At 36.8% G+C, this 19,286-nt stretch overlaps 1 protein-coding gene across 7 annotated transcripts in view; it reads left to right on the top strand.

Moving 5' to 3' along the window:
* DCC (DCC netrin 1 receptor) overlaps nucleotides 1-19,286 on the top strand; it is a 1,086,838-nt gene that overhangs the window by 516,253 nt on the left and 551,299 nt on the right. For all 7 annotated transcript variants that reach the window (XM_072822920.1, XM_072822912.1, XM_072822902.1 and 4 more), the window contains one exon: nucleotides 651-787. In XM_072822920.1, the coding sequence (XP_072679021.1) occupies nucleotides 651-787 (137 nt within the window). The remainder of the gene's footprint in view (nucleotides 1-650; nucleotides 788-19,286) is intronic.

Here is a 19,286-nt window from a genome sequence, read left to right as displayed (position 1 = left end):
AAATTAATTTCATTGATTTGGAGGTCTCCCTTTCAACACGTTTATTTTCTATTACGAGATAGGTTCACAGACAATAACTTAAATCTTTAAATTTCATTTACCATCTGTATTTATATAAGAACACTCTATGGTGTAGTGTCACAGTGCTTCTGAGAATACTGAAGCACGTGAGAAAGCTGGTTGCAGCACTAACATGCCAAAACGTGTTCTCTGAATGCAACCAGACGTTGTCGGTATAGTATGAAATGTGGCTTTGTACAAAGGTCACTAGATCAGATGTCAGGACGCAAGACATTGACTCTCACTGTGGGGAATCACTTCTCTGGACCTCATGGTCCTCAAATCCAAAATGAGAGAATTGCACCAGATTATCTGTAAATTTCTTTTCAGTATTAAGCTTGGTTCCAAGTTTAATCTATTTAATTTCTTTGATCACTGCCCATAATCTTCCAGTGGGAGTGGTTTACCTCAAATGAATTTTTGATCAATAAATGTTGTGTTATCAAGGCCTCATAAAATAGTTTCTAATTCTAATGCTATCATTTGATCTTCCGTAGAGTTTATTTGAACCTCTAAGTACCTTGCCTGGTATATAAATATGTATTTGTACATTTATCTACTCTCTAATTTTATATGTCTGTGCCTCACAGGTCCAAAAAGTATTCCTTATTGGGTGGAAGCAACTTGCTTATCTCCAATGTGACGGATGATGATAGTGGAACTTACACCTGTGTTGTTACATATAAAAATGAGAATATTAGTGCCTCTGCAGAGCTCACGGTCTTGGGTAAGTCAATGGCATGAGATTAATTTACACTGTCCTTTTTCCAAAATACATCACCATGACACTCTAAAGGCTTATCCCTGAATTGCTTCCTGTGTTTATTAGTATGAAGTTGCAAACTCCCAATATTCCATACATGTCCTTGCTCTCCTTTGATTCATTGTGTAGGGGTTAAATGCAGTGTTTGAATACTTGCTTGTTGACTAAACTTCAGACGCATCACTCTTAAGGCTAATTATTCCAGTGATACAACTGAAACCTATGAAAAATTATTATTTAACAAATGTGTTAAACAGCCAATGAATTAAATAACAAATGAGAGATTCCCAAATATTTTATCTGGGGAAAATAAATGAAGGAATAAATGAGAGAAATTGCATAAAGGGTATACACTTGAATGGAAAAGTCAGGTATCATTTGAGATGACAGATAGGGTTCCTGACACTAAGTTCAAATGTCTTGGTGAGATTGTTTTCTTAATATGGAAATGCTGTATATGCTATGTTGAAGGTGAACCATTATAATCGAATACATCTAAGGAAAACTTGTGTAGAAAGAATCTAATTTTAAAAATTTAAGGGGCTTGGATGGTACATATTATTCAGAAAGGCAGGGTCACTGTGCATCATTGCAAGTTCATAATTGTTGTATGTGGGAGGTACACATCATTTATCTTTTACTCCAGATATTTTTTTTCAGTCAGTTTCATTTGAATCATGTCATTTGGAGAAGGTGCTTTACCATTTGAATTGCTTTTTCCTATAACAGCAACTACAACAAAAAATGTTTCCCGGTCTTAGGATTTTTCCTTCTGGAATATATATATATATATATATATATATATATATATATATATATATATATTTTTACCTTGTAAAGAGTACAGGAAAAATCATAGTCTCTTTAAAAGTTATTCTACAGAAATGAAGAGGTATGGTACGCTGATTATATCTGTTAACCTCTACCATAATATTACTATGCTGTCCATTTTACTTTTTGGTTTTCAAGTTTATTCAGAAAATGCTTTAATCTTCAGATAGGGCAATGATATATGTAAGGGATGAGACAATGGAGTTGTTTGTTCTTTGATCAAACCATAAATATTAAGCTTAGAATAGGCAAAGGACTTTAATTTTTTTTTTTTTTTTTGGTTTTAGAGGTAGAATTATTCTAGCTAAAATAGCTTGTCTTTAAAATGGCAGCAATTTAGTATAATCATTTTATATGGAAGTTGTTAGTGAAACAAAGAACTTTTACATTTGTTGTACCAAAGTACAGCAACACAGATTAGCTATACAGAAATCATGTTGTATTGTATAGTACTGATCATAAGGTAAATGCAGTTATAGAATTACCTGGAATTTTTAGCGATCATAAGTAAACTTCTAATCGCTAATATATGAGGTCAAACTTCATATCAAATTAATTCATAATATTTGGACACATGATGCTTCATTGATATCTAAGCCAATTGTATATAAATTATGATTTCTGAGAATAAAGAACAGCGAAGAAATATAGGTACATGCATACATATATGCACACACTGATTCGTAGCATCTTCTGTGTGTTCCCGTGCACATCAGTATGTTCTCCAGTTCTTTATTGTTGAGCATTGCCTTGTTTCCAAGTTCTGTTAAACACACACACACACACACACAACAATAGCACTGAAATGATTATTCTGTATATTTGCTATTTATTTGCTTATATGCTAAGGAAAAGTGTCACAGAAGTGTTCATACTCACACCAGCAGTGCAAGAATTGCCTATCTTCAAAAGAACACATTTCTCTCAGATTCCTCGGGTGGCTCAGTGGGTTACACGTCTGCCTTCGGCTCAGGTCATGATCCCAGAGTCTTGGGATCCAGCCCTGCCTTGGGCTCCCTGCTCAGTGGGGAGCCTGCGGCTCTCTCCGTCTCTCTCTCTCTCTCTCTCTCTCTCTTTCTCTCTCTCGGCCTCTCTGCTCTGCTTGTTCTCTACCTTTATCTCTCTATAATAAATGAATTTAAAAAAGAATACATTCCTACCAATATTTGCCTGCCTAACAATTTTATAAAATGGAATCTCTTTGTTCTAATTTGCATCCTTATTAAATTTGGGTTTCTTTTTCATGGTTTTACTGGACATTTGCATGTACTAGTTTGTGAGTTAGCCATCAATCTTTTTGACCTTTATACATTTATTAAAATATCCATCTTTATTTTATTGATTTGCAGGAACTCTTAATGTAGGAAGAATAGTAACTATACTGTGTAGGCTCTGTCTGTATGCATTTTGATGTTTCTGTTTTTCATTTTTATTTTACATTTTCTATAAGGTGTCAAGTATTTTTCTTTATGGATGCTGGCTTTGTTGCTGTTAGACTCACATTTTTATTCTAAACGCATCACTCTATTTCCAAAAATTTCATTGCAGATTACATGTTCAATGTGTAAATTAGAAGCAATATTAATTTAAAAAACTAAGTAGAGTTTTGGGTCTTCTTTTAAAAAATTCTCTTGGTAACTGGGTATACATTTTAAAGATCTTCCACAGACCTAGTATGATCTATAACTATTATAGAAGGTATATGATTTAATTCAGGAAATGATCAAAATACTGTTTTAACTATTCTACTCAGGCTTTAAAATGAATGTTGATATAATAAAATCTTTTTTTTTTAAGATTTTATTTATTTATTCATGAGAGACACACAGAGAGAGGCAGAGACACAGGCAGAGGGAGAAGCAGGCCCCATGCAGGGAGCCCGATGTGGGACTCGATCCCGGGACTCCAGGATCATACCCTGGGCTGGAGGCAGGGGCTAACCCCCTGAGCCACCCAGGGATTCCCCTGATATAATAAAATCTTTGATACAGTATTTGGCTATTCTGTTATAGAGCTGAGCTCAACTTGCAGGGCTGAGTTTATATGGAAAATATAATTTATTACTTTTTTTAAGTAAAAGATGCAAAGAGCTTCATTAGCAGTGTTATTCATTAGGTTTCATTAGCTTTAAGAATTTTACCATAGTGTAAATTCTTCATAAGATAAAAATCCCACAAGAAATCCCAAGTTGTGGGAACCCTGGGTGGCGCAGCGGTTTGGCGCCTGCCTTTGGCCCAGGGCGCGATCCTGGAGACCCGGGATCGAATCCCACGTCGGGCTCCCGGTGCATGGAGCCTGCTTCTCCCTCTGCCTGTGTCTCTGCCTCTCTCTCTCTCTCTGTCTCTCTGTTACTATCATAAATAAATAAAAATTAAAAAAAAAAAAAAAAAGAAATCCTAAGTTGTGTTTACAAGCTTTAATCATGCATTTTATCAGACTTTTGTTTTGCCTTTCAAGTCAATGGTCCTTTTTTGTACTTGAACTGGCTTTGAATGTGAACCTGCATGAACTAATAGACTTTTCAAGTATGATATCATTTTATATACAACAAGAGAAATTATGTGGTCTTCCTCAAGAGTTTCTGAGTTAATAAACATTAAATATCGTTTAAAGCATTTACACTATAAAATGAATTTTAAAAGTTCCATAATAATTAAACTTCTTGGGGAAATCTGTAATAGACAAGATTAAGGACAACTTGTCTAAGGTATGTGAAATTTAAATTAGTAATAGATGTGTTCTTAATAATAGCCATTTATGTTAATGTTTCTGATCTATTAGAATATTCAATAATACAGTACTGGTGGATGTATTTTGAGTACATGTATTGCACTAGGTTCTGAGAAAGCTACAAAAAGTTTGAAGTCTGGCTTCAATGGGCTTGTAGTGTAATTACAAATTCAAAAATCAATTGCCCTAATCAATTTAGAGTAAGTTCCTTTATTCCCCCCTCCATTTTGCATGTTAACGTGGACTCTGTGAAGATATGAAGGGCTGATAGTCTCTCTCTCATAAAAGACAGAACCTAAAGAAGTGGTGGCAGGAGAAGTGCTGAAAAGGAGGTTGCAGAGGGAGGTTTTCTGAATACTGTTGCCAGCTTATATGCTGTCTAAATCACCAGTGCCATGGTTATTTTTTTGAACTCTGCTTTTTAAAAAAGAAGTAAAGAATGGTATTCTATCCATTATTACTTTCCAAATAACCAGCTTTTTGGCACAAGAATTATAATCACCCTAATAAACATCCAAGAGATTTGCTACTGCCTTAGGTCTAGATTGATCTGATGTTTGAATCAATGCAGAAATGCATACTTTATTTTATTTTCTTTTAATTTTTAAAGATTTTATTTATTTATTCATGAGAGACACAGAAAGAGAAGTAGAGACACAGGCAGAGGGAGAAGCAGGCTCCCCGGGGGGAGCCCATGCAGGACTCCATCCCCAGACCAGGGATCACACCCTGAGCTGAAGTCAGACACCCAACCATAGTGCCATCCAGGCATCCCAGAAATGCATACTTTAACAAAATATTTGATAAGCAAGGAATGGGGAAAAGGATATGATCTGATGTGACTGAAGAGTGTGGGGCCAATGAGAGTCTGGTAGGGGACTGGAAAAGTGGTACAGATCCTGAATGGTTTGCTAATGTGGTTAGATTTTTATCTTTTTTAAAAAAATAAATTTATTTTTTATTGGTGTTCAATTTGCCAACATATAGAATAACACCCAGTGCTCATCCCATCAAGTGCCCCCCTCAGTGCCCGTCACCCAGTCACCCCCACCCCCCACCCACCCACCTCCCTTTCTACCACCCCTAGTTCGTTTCCCAGAGTTAGGCGTCTCTCATGTTCTGTCTCCCTCTCTGATATTTCCCACTCATTTTCTCTCCTTTCCCCTTTATTGCCTTTCACTATTTTTTATATTCCCCAAATGAATGAGACCATATAATGTTTGTCCTTCTCTGATTGACTTTTTAAGGGCAATGGAAAAACATGGGTTGGTTTTTGGGTTGTGGCTTATAGCTGTTTCATCTTGGCCAGTTATTTAACTCACCAGTCCTCAATCCCTTCACTTGTAAAGAATGATAATTACTTCCTCATAGGGCTTGATGATTGCTTAGGTGTGAAATTTGGGAGAGAAGGCTTCAGAATAGGAGGCATGGCTTTGGGTGCTGTGGGAAGTAAAGAAATATAAGATGTTCTTCTAGAACTCGGCAGAAGCCTAAAGCAGAGTTGTAAAAATTAAGCAAGAATGAAACAACAAAATGCCATAAATATTAAAACATCCTGTGTACCCTCTCCATACCCAGTTTTACTCACCTGTAACATGTACAAAGCAACAACTGGTCCCCACATAATTCTCATGAGTCCTGGAAGAATTATATAATGATGTTCTAATAACACAGAGAAACTAAATTGGTCAGTAATCTCAAGAAAAACAGAAAAATATTAGGTTTGTGGCACAAGGATGGCGTCCAAATTTGTAAAGCATTTTATATTTTTTAAGCTTCCTCCGGTCCCTATAGTCTGCTATCCATCTTTTGGCCCAGCTAGATTGTGAGAAAAACCAGATACCACGTCTTTTCATCTTGGTCACTCAAAGCCTTGGCTTGTTCTCTGGCTCATCTGTGTTTTAAACGTAAAAAATACAGTTGTATGTGCATTGCATATAAATTATCTAGCTTTCTATCAAAATATTTTATAAGCTTTTTATGGAGACTTGTATTTTTGTAGAACATTGTTATGGACCGAATTGTTTTCCCCCAAATTCATATGTTGAAGCCTTAATCATCAATGTGACTCTATTTGGAGATAGGACCTTTAATTAAGGAGGTAATTAAAATTAAATGAAATCCTAAGAATGAGGCCGTAAGCTAATAGGAATGGCGTCTTTTTAAGAAGAAGAAGAGGCATCAGAGCATTTTTCTCTCTCAGCACAAACACATAGAAAATGGAGTATGTGGGGACAGAGAGAAAGGCACCATCTCCAAGCCAAGGAGAGATGTCGCACCAGAAATCAACCCTGCTGCCACCTTTATCTGAAACTTCAGACTCCAGAACTGTGAGAAAATGAGTTGATGGGGTCTAAGCCACTGAATCTGTGGTGATATTTTGTTAGAGCAGCTGGAGCAGATGAGTATTTCCACAGAAAGAGGAACTCTACTGTGTATTATATTGTTGAAAAGATGCTGATTACTTTTATAGAGGCATAAGCCACAACAAAGAAGTATATTACCAACATTTCTTACATATTGTTGGTAATGACAATCTCAAATTTCCAAGAGTGTGAAAAAAATGTCGTTCTTATAAGTGCAATGAATCAAAAGCCATTTCTCTGTTTATGTACTAGGTTATATGTAGTTCCAAGATCTGAATGTCCCCTTGTTTATTTTTTTCTTTAACATCATCATCTTTTTATTTAGTAATTTATAAGTATAAGGTACTAACATTTTAGAGCCTATAATTTTGAATGATCTATCCCAACTTTAATAATAAATATATCATTAACTGAAGAAAATCTTTTTGTTTTTTTTTAATTCAATTCTTAGATATGCTCTATGAATTCAATTTACTACAACAAGCATGCAGATGTTCTCACTCCATCAACTCTCAGATGTGTCTAGTAATGGAAGGAAATATGATAATTAAAAACCGATATGGTTTTGTGTCCTTTTATTTTTTATATATGCTTTATTTTTTAATTATTTTTTTTTCTGAAACATATTTGATGTGTTGCTACTTTCTGAGCATGTGTAACTGATCAAGTAGGGAACTGACCCATCCATGTGTTTGGAGAGTAACTGGCACATTCACCTCCATTAAGGTGTTCGGTTGCCTCCTTTATGAATTTGCTATTGGATCACCCATGTTGGGTTTTTGACTTAGGTTCTTAGCTATAAATGGAAAATAGTTATCATAAAATATGTTAATAAAGATAATATTTAACACATCTATTACAATATATACTTCTTTGTTTGAGTGGAGTTCTAAATTTACTACATCGCTGCTTCTCCCCAAGTAGCGGTCCCTAATTTTCATGTCTATCTATAATTGGCCTTTATAAGCAGTAACCTCTTCACCCATACGCATTTAATGGTCATTACCTAAAAGCAATGCCTTAGGTAAGTTTATATTGATTATCTTTCACAGGGTAATTACCAAATGGATCATAATAAAATCAGTTAAGAGTTTTGTTTTTTTGTTTTTTTATGTAGGAATATGATACCAAATATATGATAAAAAATGCATAACATAAGACAGAATTAAATTTAAAAAATCAAGGTTGTCTATTTGCTGTTCCTTCCTATAACTGTGGTGATTTTTTATTGTAATTACTTTTTCACCTGAAATCACAGCCCTTGTATGAGTATGCAAAAGTTCTATACCAAATGATGTTTAGGAGATTCTATTGAATGCACATATGTATCAGAAGAAGAAAGGTGGTATGTTCATGCTATTAGAGTAAAATAATTTGGTATGACAATGGCAGTTATACTGTCTGTGCAAATGCTAGTTGAATTTGTGACAGGATTTATTTACTCATTACACAGATATTTATTTAAAGGCCTACTATGATGATCTTTAGTCTCCTTTCCTCTTTCATTAGAGAAAACAATTTGAACAGGTTTTTTTAATTTTAATTTTAATTTTTTTTTTTGCATTTATCCTTGAGATGGCTATGGATCTGATTTTGTCCTCTTCTCTCAGAAAGATGAGGAAGGAAGTAGAGGCTCAAGAGGGAAAAGCAGAGGCTCTGCACTAATTCAGAGCATTAAAAAGGCAATCTAAGGCTATGATTTTAATTAGCCCTAACAGTCTCAGCAAGGTGAATTGACCATCTGTGGTTTAGAAGGAGGAGAACTGCTGACAGTTGTGGAAAGTTGCCCAAAAGGGCGTTCTATGCCAAAGTTGTCCTGAAGTACCAGAGGCACACATTATCCCAGAAGGAGTTTGACTGTTACAGGACTCAAACTAAATTATACAGGAGTGTTTTAATTAAAGTTAGCAAGAGCTAGCATCCGTTGTGCTTGCTAATTTCGAAAGGCCAAGGAGCAAAGCACATTTCTTCCTATGCTTTCTAAGGACTTTTATTGCTGACTTATTATTTAATATATCTAGATATAATCATTTTAGTGATTGTTTTACATAGTAGGGTGTGGACTTATCTTTAATATGACCTAGTATATTTGAGCACGAAACCACCAGAGCATACTTGTATTCATATTCCTGAAATTTGGACCATAAGACCGAGGCTCCTTCCACCACTGTGGCAGTGTGCCTAAGGGCAAAAATCACCCACTTGAAAACATGTCTTTAAATGGCAGATTCTATTCAAGTAAAGCATTTGGAGTTCTAAATATACATTTGTTGATTTATTTATCACTTATTCAAGCTCTGTGTATTGAAAATGCAATGAGTTTCTTGCCTAATGCTATAAAATAGCTTTGAGATACAATTCACTATAATTCACATACAGGACAACTTCACATTTAAATTGCTACAATTGACTGGTTTCGGTGCAATCACAGATGTTTGCAAGCATATCTGACCACATTGAATTTTAGAGCACTTGTGCCCTTTAACTATCATTCCCTCATCCTCTTATTCTCTCTGTTCCCTCTACCGTACAACAGCCCTAAGCAACTACCTGTCTACTTTCTGTCTCTGTAGATTTCTCTATTATGGACAGTTTGCAAAAATGGAGTCATAGAGTATGTTGTGTTTTGTGACTGGTTTCTTTAGCTCAGTATAATGTTTTCAGGGTTCAGTCTTACTATACTTTATATCAGTAGTTCATTTCTTCTTATAGCCAGACCATATTCCATTGTAAAGATATGCCACATTTTATTTATTCATTAGTTGATAGGCATAGGATTGTCTCTACTTTTGTGTATTTTTTTAAAAAAGAGTTTATTTATTTATTCATGAGAGACACAGAGAGAGAGAAGCAGAGACACAGGCAGAGGGAGATGCAGGCTCCATGCGGGGAGCCCGATGTGGGACTCGATCCCGGGTCTCCAGGATCATACCTTGGGCCGAAAGCAGGCGCTAAACCACCGAGCCACCCAGGGATCCCCCTACTTTTGTCTATTGTTAATAATTATGTATAAAAAAATTTTTTATGTATAAAAATTTATGCACAAGGTTTTGTGTGGACCTATGTTTTCAGTTATATTGAGTATATACCTAGGAGTGGAACCACGAATCATATGGTAACTCTATGTTCGATTATTTGAGGAATTAACAGATGTTGTCCAGAGAGACTATACCATTTTACATTCCTACCAGCAATGCTTGAGTATTTCTGTTTCTTTATATCGTCATCAATATTTGTTATTAGGTAACTTTTTTTTTTTTAATTCTAACTAGCCTCGTGGGTATGAAGTGGTATCTCATTGTGGGCCTGATTTGCATTTCCCTAATGACTAATGATGCTGAGATTCTTTTCATGGATTTATTCACCATTTGTATATCTTTCTTAAAGAAATGTCTTTTCAGAGCCTTTGCCCATTTTAAATTGGGTTCTTTGTCTTTTTGTTATTGAGTTGTAATGGCTTTTTATGGGCATATGTGTGTGGGATGAGATATACCACCTTCATAGGAACAAGCTAAGTGGAATGCACACAGAGGAAGTACTGAGGGCAACGTGAGGTCACTGGCTATCCAGGCAAAAACATTTGAGTTCACAACGACTGATCTTTTGTATGTGCTCTGTTGTTGTTTTAAACCAATGCTGTGTCACATATGCACAGTGCTTTTTGATCATTGCATCTGACATTATGTGCACCCATGAGGCAGCCCCTCCTCCTTTCTTGTGCTTCCATAATTTCTTGCTAATTCCTCGATTAACATTTAACATGTTGGTTAGGCAGTTTCTCAAGGGGGAGGGGTTTGTATCTTAGTCATGTGTGTCTTGCATACTAGTTGGCATTAATTAAGCATTTAAGAAATGTGTAGGAAATGTCCGCTTTTTCCTCTCAGAATTGAATTTGGATTTACATCCTGAATGTTGAATTTCAGTATGTGAAAAAAAAGTCTCATTAAGTCCTTTTAGTGACCAAAAAAAAAAAAAAAAAAAAAAAAAAAAAATCTTTGTAAACAATCCTCAGACTCCAAGTGTTCTTTCTCATTTTACCCATATTCTTGTTCAGAAAAGCTGTTGCTATGCAATGGTAATAGGAATTGTGCTACTCTAAATAGCAATAGCAATATTCCTTGCAAAATACATTTTGGGTATAAGTTTGGTGTGAATTAAATGGACAAAGTTAAAGATGCAGGAATTGTACAATCAAGTGAGACATCTAGTAAAGATGAAGGCTAAACATTTTTGTTCGCCCAAGTTGTATGCATTTACGGGTATTCCTAAAGAAAATGAAAAAAAAAAAAACAAAACAAAACAAGACAAAATGAATAATCATCTGTCATTACCTGCATTTGGAAAGTTCTGGATGAAACAATGTTAAATTAAACAGGTACATACTACGGGACTTCTCAGAATTTCTGCTCATGTTTGGGAAATGCTGTGTGCAATTAGAAAAGGTTCTAAGGTTGAAAACTTTTTTTCCCTTATATTTGGATACTGAAAGAGAGCTTCAGGTGAAGAATTTCCTGCTATCAGCAGTAAAGCTCTACCACTTTGGCTTATATGTAATAGACACTTACTGTGGACATTCCTATGGAATCTGCTTACCCAATTAAAAGTGGATTTTTACTACAATTACAGGTGTACCTGGTTTTTTGTTTTTTTGTGGGGGTTTTTTGTTTTTATTTTGTTTGTTTTGTTTTTTGTTTTTGTTTTTTTTGTTGTTGTTTTTTTTTTTATTTATTTACTTATGATAGTCACAGAGAGAGAGAGAGAGGCAGAGACACAGGCAGAGGGAGAAGCAGGCTCCATGCACCAGGAGCCCGATGTGGGATTCGATCCTGGGTCTCCAGGATCGCGCCCTGGGCCAAAGGCAGGCGCCAAACCGCCGCGCCACCCAGGGATCCCTGTTTTTGTTTTTTGTTGGTTTTTTTTTTTTTTTTGGTTCTTGCAGTTCAGAACCATTACACATTCTGTAAGAAGCAACACGATGCCACCTTAATCACAGCCCAGTGCTTCTCTCCTGCTAAGAAAAATAAATGTGATGTTTGTGAGTTTGCATCTACTGCTTCTTTAGAGGACCAGCAAAGAAAATAATTAGCCCAAGTGATTACATTATATAATTCAATTTTCCCTTGGTATATTCTTACTGACATTCAAAAAGTAGTTAGCGAATCCAACTGCCAAATGCTCAGTAATAACACTTTATCACCAATTTACAGTGCATGAAAACAAAAGAAATTTCAAATGAGCTAAGGGATTGAGAAGTGTGTGTGTGTGCGATTTTTAAAGGATGGTTAACCAGATAGATGTGGGGATTGTGCACGTAATACTGTTTCTCCTTGGGAATGATAATTCAGCTTGCAAAATACCTAGGGAATTAAGATGACACGGGGTCATTATGTAGATATATGTAGGAAGGGAAAGTCACAGCAGGGGCATTTTTCTTGTTTGGCTTTTAAAACAATAATAAAATAATAATAAGTGAAATTCTGGCCTCAGAAGAAGATATCAGTGAGTGAGTTTTTCTCCTCTCTACCTCTTCCCTCTCTTCCATGTAAACAGAGGAATAAGTTAGTTCTCATTTTTTACTTCCACTGCAAATTGCTTGTTTTTCTTCTTTTTTGGCTGAACATTGTATAGACAATTTATAGTACCTCACCTAAAAGCGGAACCATTTGTGTGATTGTGACTCTCATCTTTCCTTCCATCCACACTCCCCCCTTCTACCTACCATCTTCTTCCCCTTTCTGCTCCTCTAGTCTAGTCTGATTTAGGCTTGAGGGTGCCACTGAGGAGTGGGTATGAACACATCACTCCATCTCTAACACGGTGCAATGGGCTGGTGATGTGTGGCCTGCAGAGTCATTACAGAGATTAGAATAAGCAAAATGGTGCATATTCACTGCAGCTCCAGGACAGTCCCTGGAACAGAGCAGACACTTGGTAAATGGCATTGTCATCATTACTATTATTAACAACAGGTGTCTGCACATTAACATGCGTTCTCCTTGATTACTCAAACTCTGGAAATCTCGTTCAGATCTTGTGTTGTAAAATGCGCAGTTCTTGCTGTCTCCTGCTGTTTCAGAGAAGCTCAAAGAGAAAGAAACTGTGATAAAGAAACATGCTAGAGGTAGTGCTGAGAACCATGGAACGGAAGCCAGGCAGTACAATTCATCATAACATACAGGACTGCTGAACCCAAGCTGTGGAAGTGGGAATTCGAGTGATATTAGTGAGAGAAGATAAGTGAATTTTGCTGGCTTGGGTGGGCTATAGTCAAGTGATTTGGGTGTGAATCAGGGTCTGGTATATAGGAACTATTAAATAAATATTAGCTAGTATTATTTAAAAAAAATAATTTGAGCTAAAAATATTGCAAGCTTTCTGGAGGGAGCTCAAGAAGTGTGCCACCATTATTTACACATTACCAAAGACTATAAAAAATGCCAACTTTGTAAGTTATTAGGAAAATCACCCAGAAAATAAGTATTCACAATTAAATTAGCCTTTGGATAAGAAGGAATATTTATCATTCACATATACAATGCATATTAAACCTGTCAAAATAAGCAAAGAAAGTTTGATTTAATGAATATAGCCTCAGTGTTGCAATATTTCAAACCCAGGCATTAGCTTTGAGCCCTCTTTTCCTTATACCTTGCATTAAATCTGTGACAGTTGAACCTCCAGAATGTATGTATGTATGTATGTATGTATTAATTAATTAATTTATTTATTTATTTATTTTTATTTTTTATTTATTTATTTGTTTCCAGAATGTATTTCTGGAAAATAATTTACCCAGTCCTCCCCATCCTGACTTCCCTTACCCCAAATCCAGCTACTCTCACCTGCTGCTTAGATCAGACCTAGAACCTCCTGTCTCTCTTCCAATGTAGCCTCCCTGCAACCCATTCTTACCCAGAATGATCTTGTTAACACGCTAGTCAGAATGTAGGATGCCCCTCTTAGAAATTAAAACCCTCAAAGTCTTTTTTTTTTTCTTAGACCGAACTAAAACCTGAACACATCTTACCAACCTCTGTGGGCTTCAGCTTGTGTTTACTTCTTTTCTAATTTCAGCACATTCTATTTCTCTTTATTAGGTTCCATGGATGCAGTCTGCTGCCTTTTCATTGGACAAATCAAACAATTTCCAGTCTCAAATCATTTGTTTGGGCAGTTCCCCATGTCTTGGATTCTCTTCCTCCAGCCCTTTATTTGGCTGCCCCTCACTTAGACCGAATTATGAATCCCACATTCCTACAGCCTTTGCCGTGTCCATTCTGATGAAATCAGCCTCTCCCAGTTACTCTGCTCTTTTTTCTTTTTTTTTCCTGATAGTACTTATTGTAACCTGTTATTATCTGTGTCCTCATTCACTCTTTCTGTCTCCACCAGGGCAGGATGCTTATCTGTTTTGCTCACTATTGTGTTCCCCCCAAACTAATCAGTCAGTCTGTTGAATTAATGATATGCTGCCCTTATCATCTGCATTGATGGCCTTATAACCCACACTTATTGGGCACCCAGGATGTGCCAGGAATTATGCAAAGTGCTGTGCTTTCTCATTATTTATAGTTTCAGAAATCTATAAAGGAGGTACTATTTTTATCTCCACCTTGAAGATGAGGAAATTGAGGCTCATTGTCATTGTCGGCATCATCATCATCATTGTCATTTCAGGAACGGAATTAGAATTGGCATTGTTTACCTTCCCCATACAGGGGTCAGAGGAAGGAATAGAGTCCTTAGATGTAGGAAAGCCCATCATGACAACCCAGAGGAGCTGGCTGGGTGGGTGGATCATAAAGTGAAGCCTCTGGCAAACAAAAAACTAATGGAAATCATGGAAGCTGTGTGATTCTGAAAGTGTGGTCTCCAGGTCCACCTGCAGGATTGGCATCATTTGTGAGTCTGTTAGCAATGCAGATTTGGTGGCCTTGCCCTGGCCTAGTGAATCAGAATCTCTAGGGTTGGAGCCAGGAAGCTATAGCTTGATAACGCTTCCAGGTGATTCTCAACCCCTGCTTTTGGAGAAGGAAGCTGACCTGGCGGTTAGCAAAGGAAGCAAGAGTAAGGCAAAGCATTCTTTTTTCTTTTTTTAAGATTTTATTTCCTTATTCGTGAGAGATACACAGAGAGGCAGAGACACAGGCAGAGGGAGAAGCAGGCTCCATGCAGGGAGCCTGATGTGGGACTCTACCCCGGGTGTCCAGGATCACGCCCTGGGCCTAAGGCAGGCGCTAACTCACTGAGCCACCCGGGCTGCCCAAGGCAAAGCATTCTATTTAAAAACCAAACCAACCAAACAAAAGTAGGGTGAGCAGGCCACTTTCAAAGACACAGATCTGTTATTAAAATTGGAATATGAGGGAAGGGCTTGGTCATAAGGAAGAATTGTCAAGCTAGGGAACAGGAGGGGAAGCCCAAGTGGGAATTGGTAGCATCCAGGTGAACATGATCTTCTCATCTGTAGCACTTGCTCAGGTTCTTAAAACTGCCCTCCGGTATACAGAACTAGTATCAAGAGTTTGAGGTTGGACAGAGCCAAAAGTGGAGTAAAACTTTATCCACCATAGCTGCCGTTATAGCAACTGGAAGAATGTGCGCCTGAGGAGGAAGGTAGGCTGTGTGCCTGTACTGAGACAGATCCGGAAGTTTGCAGAAAGGGTTCAAAACTGGTGAGATGGATGGGCCCTGCAAGAACATTTCTAATGCTGTGTCAATAGGCCAGATGATAGTGGGTGAATTTCAGGTGTGGAAGATACAAGGTAAGGTATTTGGGGAAGTATAATCCAAACTATGTTGACAAAAGAGATCACTCTCTCCCTATTACTTGTGTTTAGAAAAAAAAAAAAAAAAAAAAAGGTATCTGAATCTCTATGTCAACTATTTCTTGAAGCCTGTCCAGTGTAGAGTAGCCATTCTAAAGGTCAACCAAATGCCAGAGGTAACCATGATAAAATTGAAAAGACCATATTATGTAATTTTGCTAAGTCTTTGGACAGAAATAATAATGTTTTTATACTTGGAGTAGAGTTTATAGTTTGATTCCGTGCATTCCATTAAGGCCATAAAACAGTTAGAACAGCCTGAAAGGTTAATGGAAATGATCAAAGGATTGAAATAATAAGACCGGATGAGAAATTTTCAGTTCAGAAAAATGATGGGTAACAAGAGACACAATCAGATTCATGTCCATGAAGGATATTAGTAAGTGGAGCAGGGACATGTTCAACAAATTCAAGAATACTATGTTTAAGAGAACTCTCTTGAAGCTTGAAGGTAATTTTAGGACAAAAAAAGAAAAAAAAAGTACAGGATTTCTTTATGTATCTAGTGGGCAAATGTATTAGTATTAATTTCCCACAATAGCTTTCACAAACTGGAAGGATAATAAGGAACACAAACTAACATTTATAGAAGATGAGATTCAAAACGGTTTATAAGAAGGAAGCATCTAGATTATTTTAGATATTTCTTTAATATTTAAAAAAGACATTAACCATCCTCATGAAACGCAAAATCCGGGAATAAATGACCACTGCAGTATTAGAGTTTTAAAATATGCTTTAACATGTAGGTATACATGTACGTATGCATACACACTCATGCACAAATACATGTGAACATGTGTATACATTTATATTTGCTTTCTTTTAAAGTAATATCTGTTTTGTCATTATAAAAGCACATATATGCATTAATCGCAGGTACATTTGAAACAATAGAGTAGTAGGGGCGCCTGGTGGCTCAGTCAGTTAAGCGCCTGCCTTTGGCTCAGGTCATGATCCCAGGGTCGTGGGATGGAGCCTGGCATCCAGTTCCCTGCTCAGCGGGGAGCCTGCTCCTCCCTCTCCCTCCACTCCTCCCCCTCCTCATGCTCACTGTTTCTCTCTCTCAAATAAATAAAATCTTTAAAAAAAACATAGAGTAGTAGACAAAAAAATCACACATCACTTTAATATCCATAGGTAGCTACTATTAATATTCTAGTGTTCTAATGCTCTATATAGGTTTATACTGTTTGTTCTGATTTTCACAATTTTTTACTGACTGTAGGATTTTGCCACTATGCAGATATGAAAACACTAATATCCTGTGAAATTAAGTTTACTGGTACATAGGAGTTCTGCTTTATGCACACAAAGAGTTTTAAATACAAACTTTTTTTGGTTTCCTTTTTAAATTCAGTTTTACTATTCAAGTTTATTATAGTCTTGAAACTACGTAGTCTTCTAATTCTACATTATGTCTATTAATACTCCATTTCATTTCTAATGTCTTTTATATGTCTTAATCCTATCCTGTTTGGTATGTAGAGCTCTTTTAAGTGTGTCTTTTAATGTCATGTGGGTGTCTCCTGTGTTTGTTCCTAATTACTCAGTTTGAAATATTTTGCCTTTTCCAAGGAGGGTTTCACTTATTCATATTTATTGTCACACATAATTTAAATTATTCTCATGAGATATTTGAAACAAATACAGTCTAAATTTGAATATTGGCACGGTTTGCTAACTATATTACGAAATTATATGAAGACTTAGATAGTAGATTTAAAACATAGTAGAATTCCTGGCACAGACTAAGCATTCAAATTAATATTGCTCTTGTGATTATCCCCTCTGTCTTATTTTATACTTCTGACTTTCATTTTAATACCATCTTGGTGGGTTGTTTTGTTTTGTTTTGTTTTGCTTATATCTTCTACTGTGTAGATTTTTTAAATTTGATTTATCTTTTGTAGTAATTCACAGGATAGAAACGCTGTTGCACATTTTATAGGCAACCGACTAAATTGATAAAAATACTCATATAAATTGATACTCCCAAAATCTGAATGTTTGGCAGGGAATAAAAATGCCACCATTTCTGCTGCCTATCTCCTTAGGATCTCAATGATGTGAGTATTTTGGTGCCATATAAATTTTATTTATCTAGAATTGTTGAGGACTTATGCCTTTGATTTTTCATCCTATCTGCTATGATAATTATGAGTACTTAATTATGTCCATGTAGGCACTGTGATTGTTAGCTAATAGACATACAAGGTAACGTGTGGATGCAAAGTCTGGTATTTAATGACACACTTGGAAACGGCAGGTAGAATTTTGTTATACAAATAATAACAATGACTGTGATCGCTGTTTGTATCATTATGATCTTCTTTTTAGAGAGGAGGAGGGGTGAAGGGTGAAGGAGAGAGAGAAACTTTAGCAGACTCCATGCCCAGTGCAGAGCCTGACACGGGGCTCAATCTCTCGACTCTGAGATCATGACCTGAGCTGAAACCAAGAGCCAGATACTTGACCATCTGAGCCACCCAGGCACCCTCATTATGAGCTTTTAATTGATGTGTGAAGGTAATTTCTGTGTCACTTACACAGGACCCATATATATTTGCAGTTAAAATGTCAAGTCTTTGAAAGAAGAATGAATGTTTCTCATTTATTCTTTTTTTTTTTTTTTTTTAATATTCAGAGAAGCAGGAGACATTCTCTATGTTGTTATTGGTAATTTTTTTTTTTTTTTGGAAGACTAGGTTGTGATGGTTAGAGAATATCAAAGTTTGACAGCAAGCCTGGGCTTAAAAACCTTATTCTGGTGAATACCATTTTCCATCTCACTTTATACAAGGAAGGAAGACATTGATGGCAGCAGGGGTGCTTCCTTGGTAATGTGGATTATTGAAAAAAACATATTTGCCTTCTCAAGATGAGAGTAATATTGGTGGAAGCCTGAGAAAGGACTTCAGCGGGTTAGAAGGGTCTGTGGAATTGTCTGTACTTGATGATAACTGATGCCTTGATGTCCTGAGTTCTGTTAAGTCCAAACATTAAAGACAGAATCACTAAGGACCAGAACCCTCAATGCTGGTTCTGCATCCCGTACTGACTGTGTGATTGCTGGAAATAAAGGGCAAAGCCTAGAGGCATAATCATTGTCTGAAAATAAGAAGAGGAGACTTAGGTTTTTCTGCAAGTGTTTTATAAGTAAGAAACATGGAATGCATGGATAAATCATAGGTGAAGGAGTGGAAATTAGGAAGTCTACTTAATAAAAGGCAGAATGAAGGAAGGAAGGAGGGAGGAAGAGAGGGAAGGAAGGAAGGAGGGGAGGGAGGAAGGGAGGAAAGGAAGGAAGAAGGAAGGAGGGAGGAAGGGATTAAGGAAGGAAGGAGGAAGGAAAGGAGGGAGGAAGGAAGGGAGGAAAAGAGGGTAGGAGGGAGAGAGGAAAGAGGAGGGAGGAAGGGGAAAAGGAGAAACGGAGGGAGGAAAGGAGGAAGAAAAGATGGGAGGAAGGAAGGGGAAAAGGCCAATAGCCAGTGGTGATTAAAATGTGATTTCTGGACCAGCAACAGCAGCATCACCTGGGAATATGTTACAAATTCAAAACCTTGTTCTCCAGCCCAAACCTACTGAAAAAGAAACTGTAGAGGAAGGAGCCCACCAATCTGTGTTCCCATGGGTGACTCTGATCCAGGAGAACCACCAGGCCACAGACTAGATCAAAGGCCATTTCACATGTGGGTCTGCAACCCC

Source organism: Canis lupus, chromosome 1, assembly GCF_048164855.1.
Source record: "Canis lupus baileyi chromosome 1, mCanLup2.hap1, whole genome shotgun sequence".
NCBI classification, from domain to species: domain Eukaryota; kingdom Metazoa; phylum Chordata; class Mammalia; order Carnivora; family Canidae; genus Canis; species Canis lupus.
The sequence above is the reverse complement of the archived record's forward strand: the minus strand, read 5'-3'. Positions and strand labels throughout refer to the sequence as shown.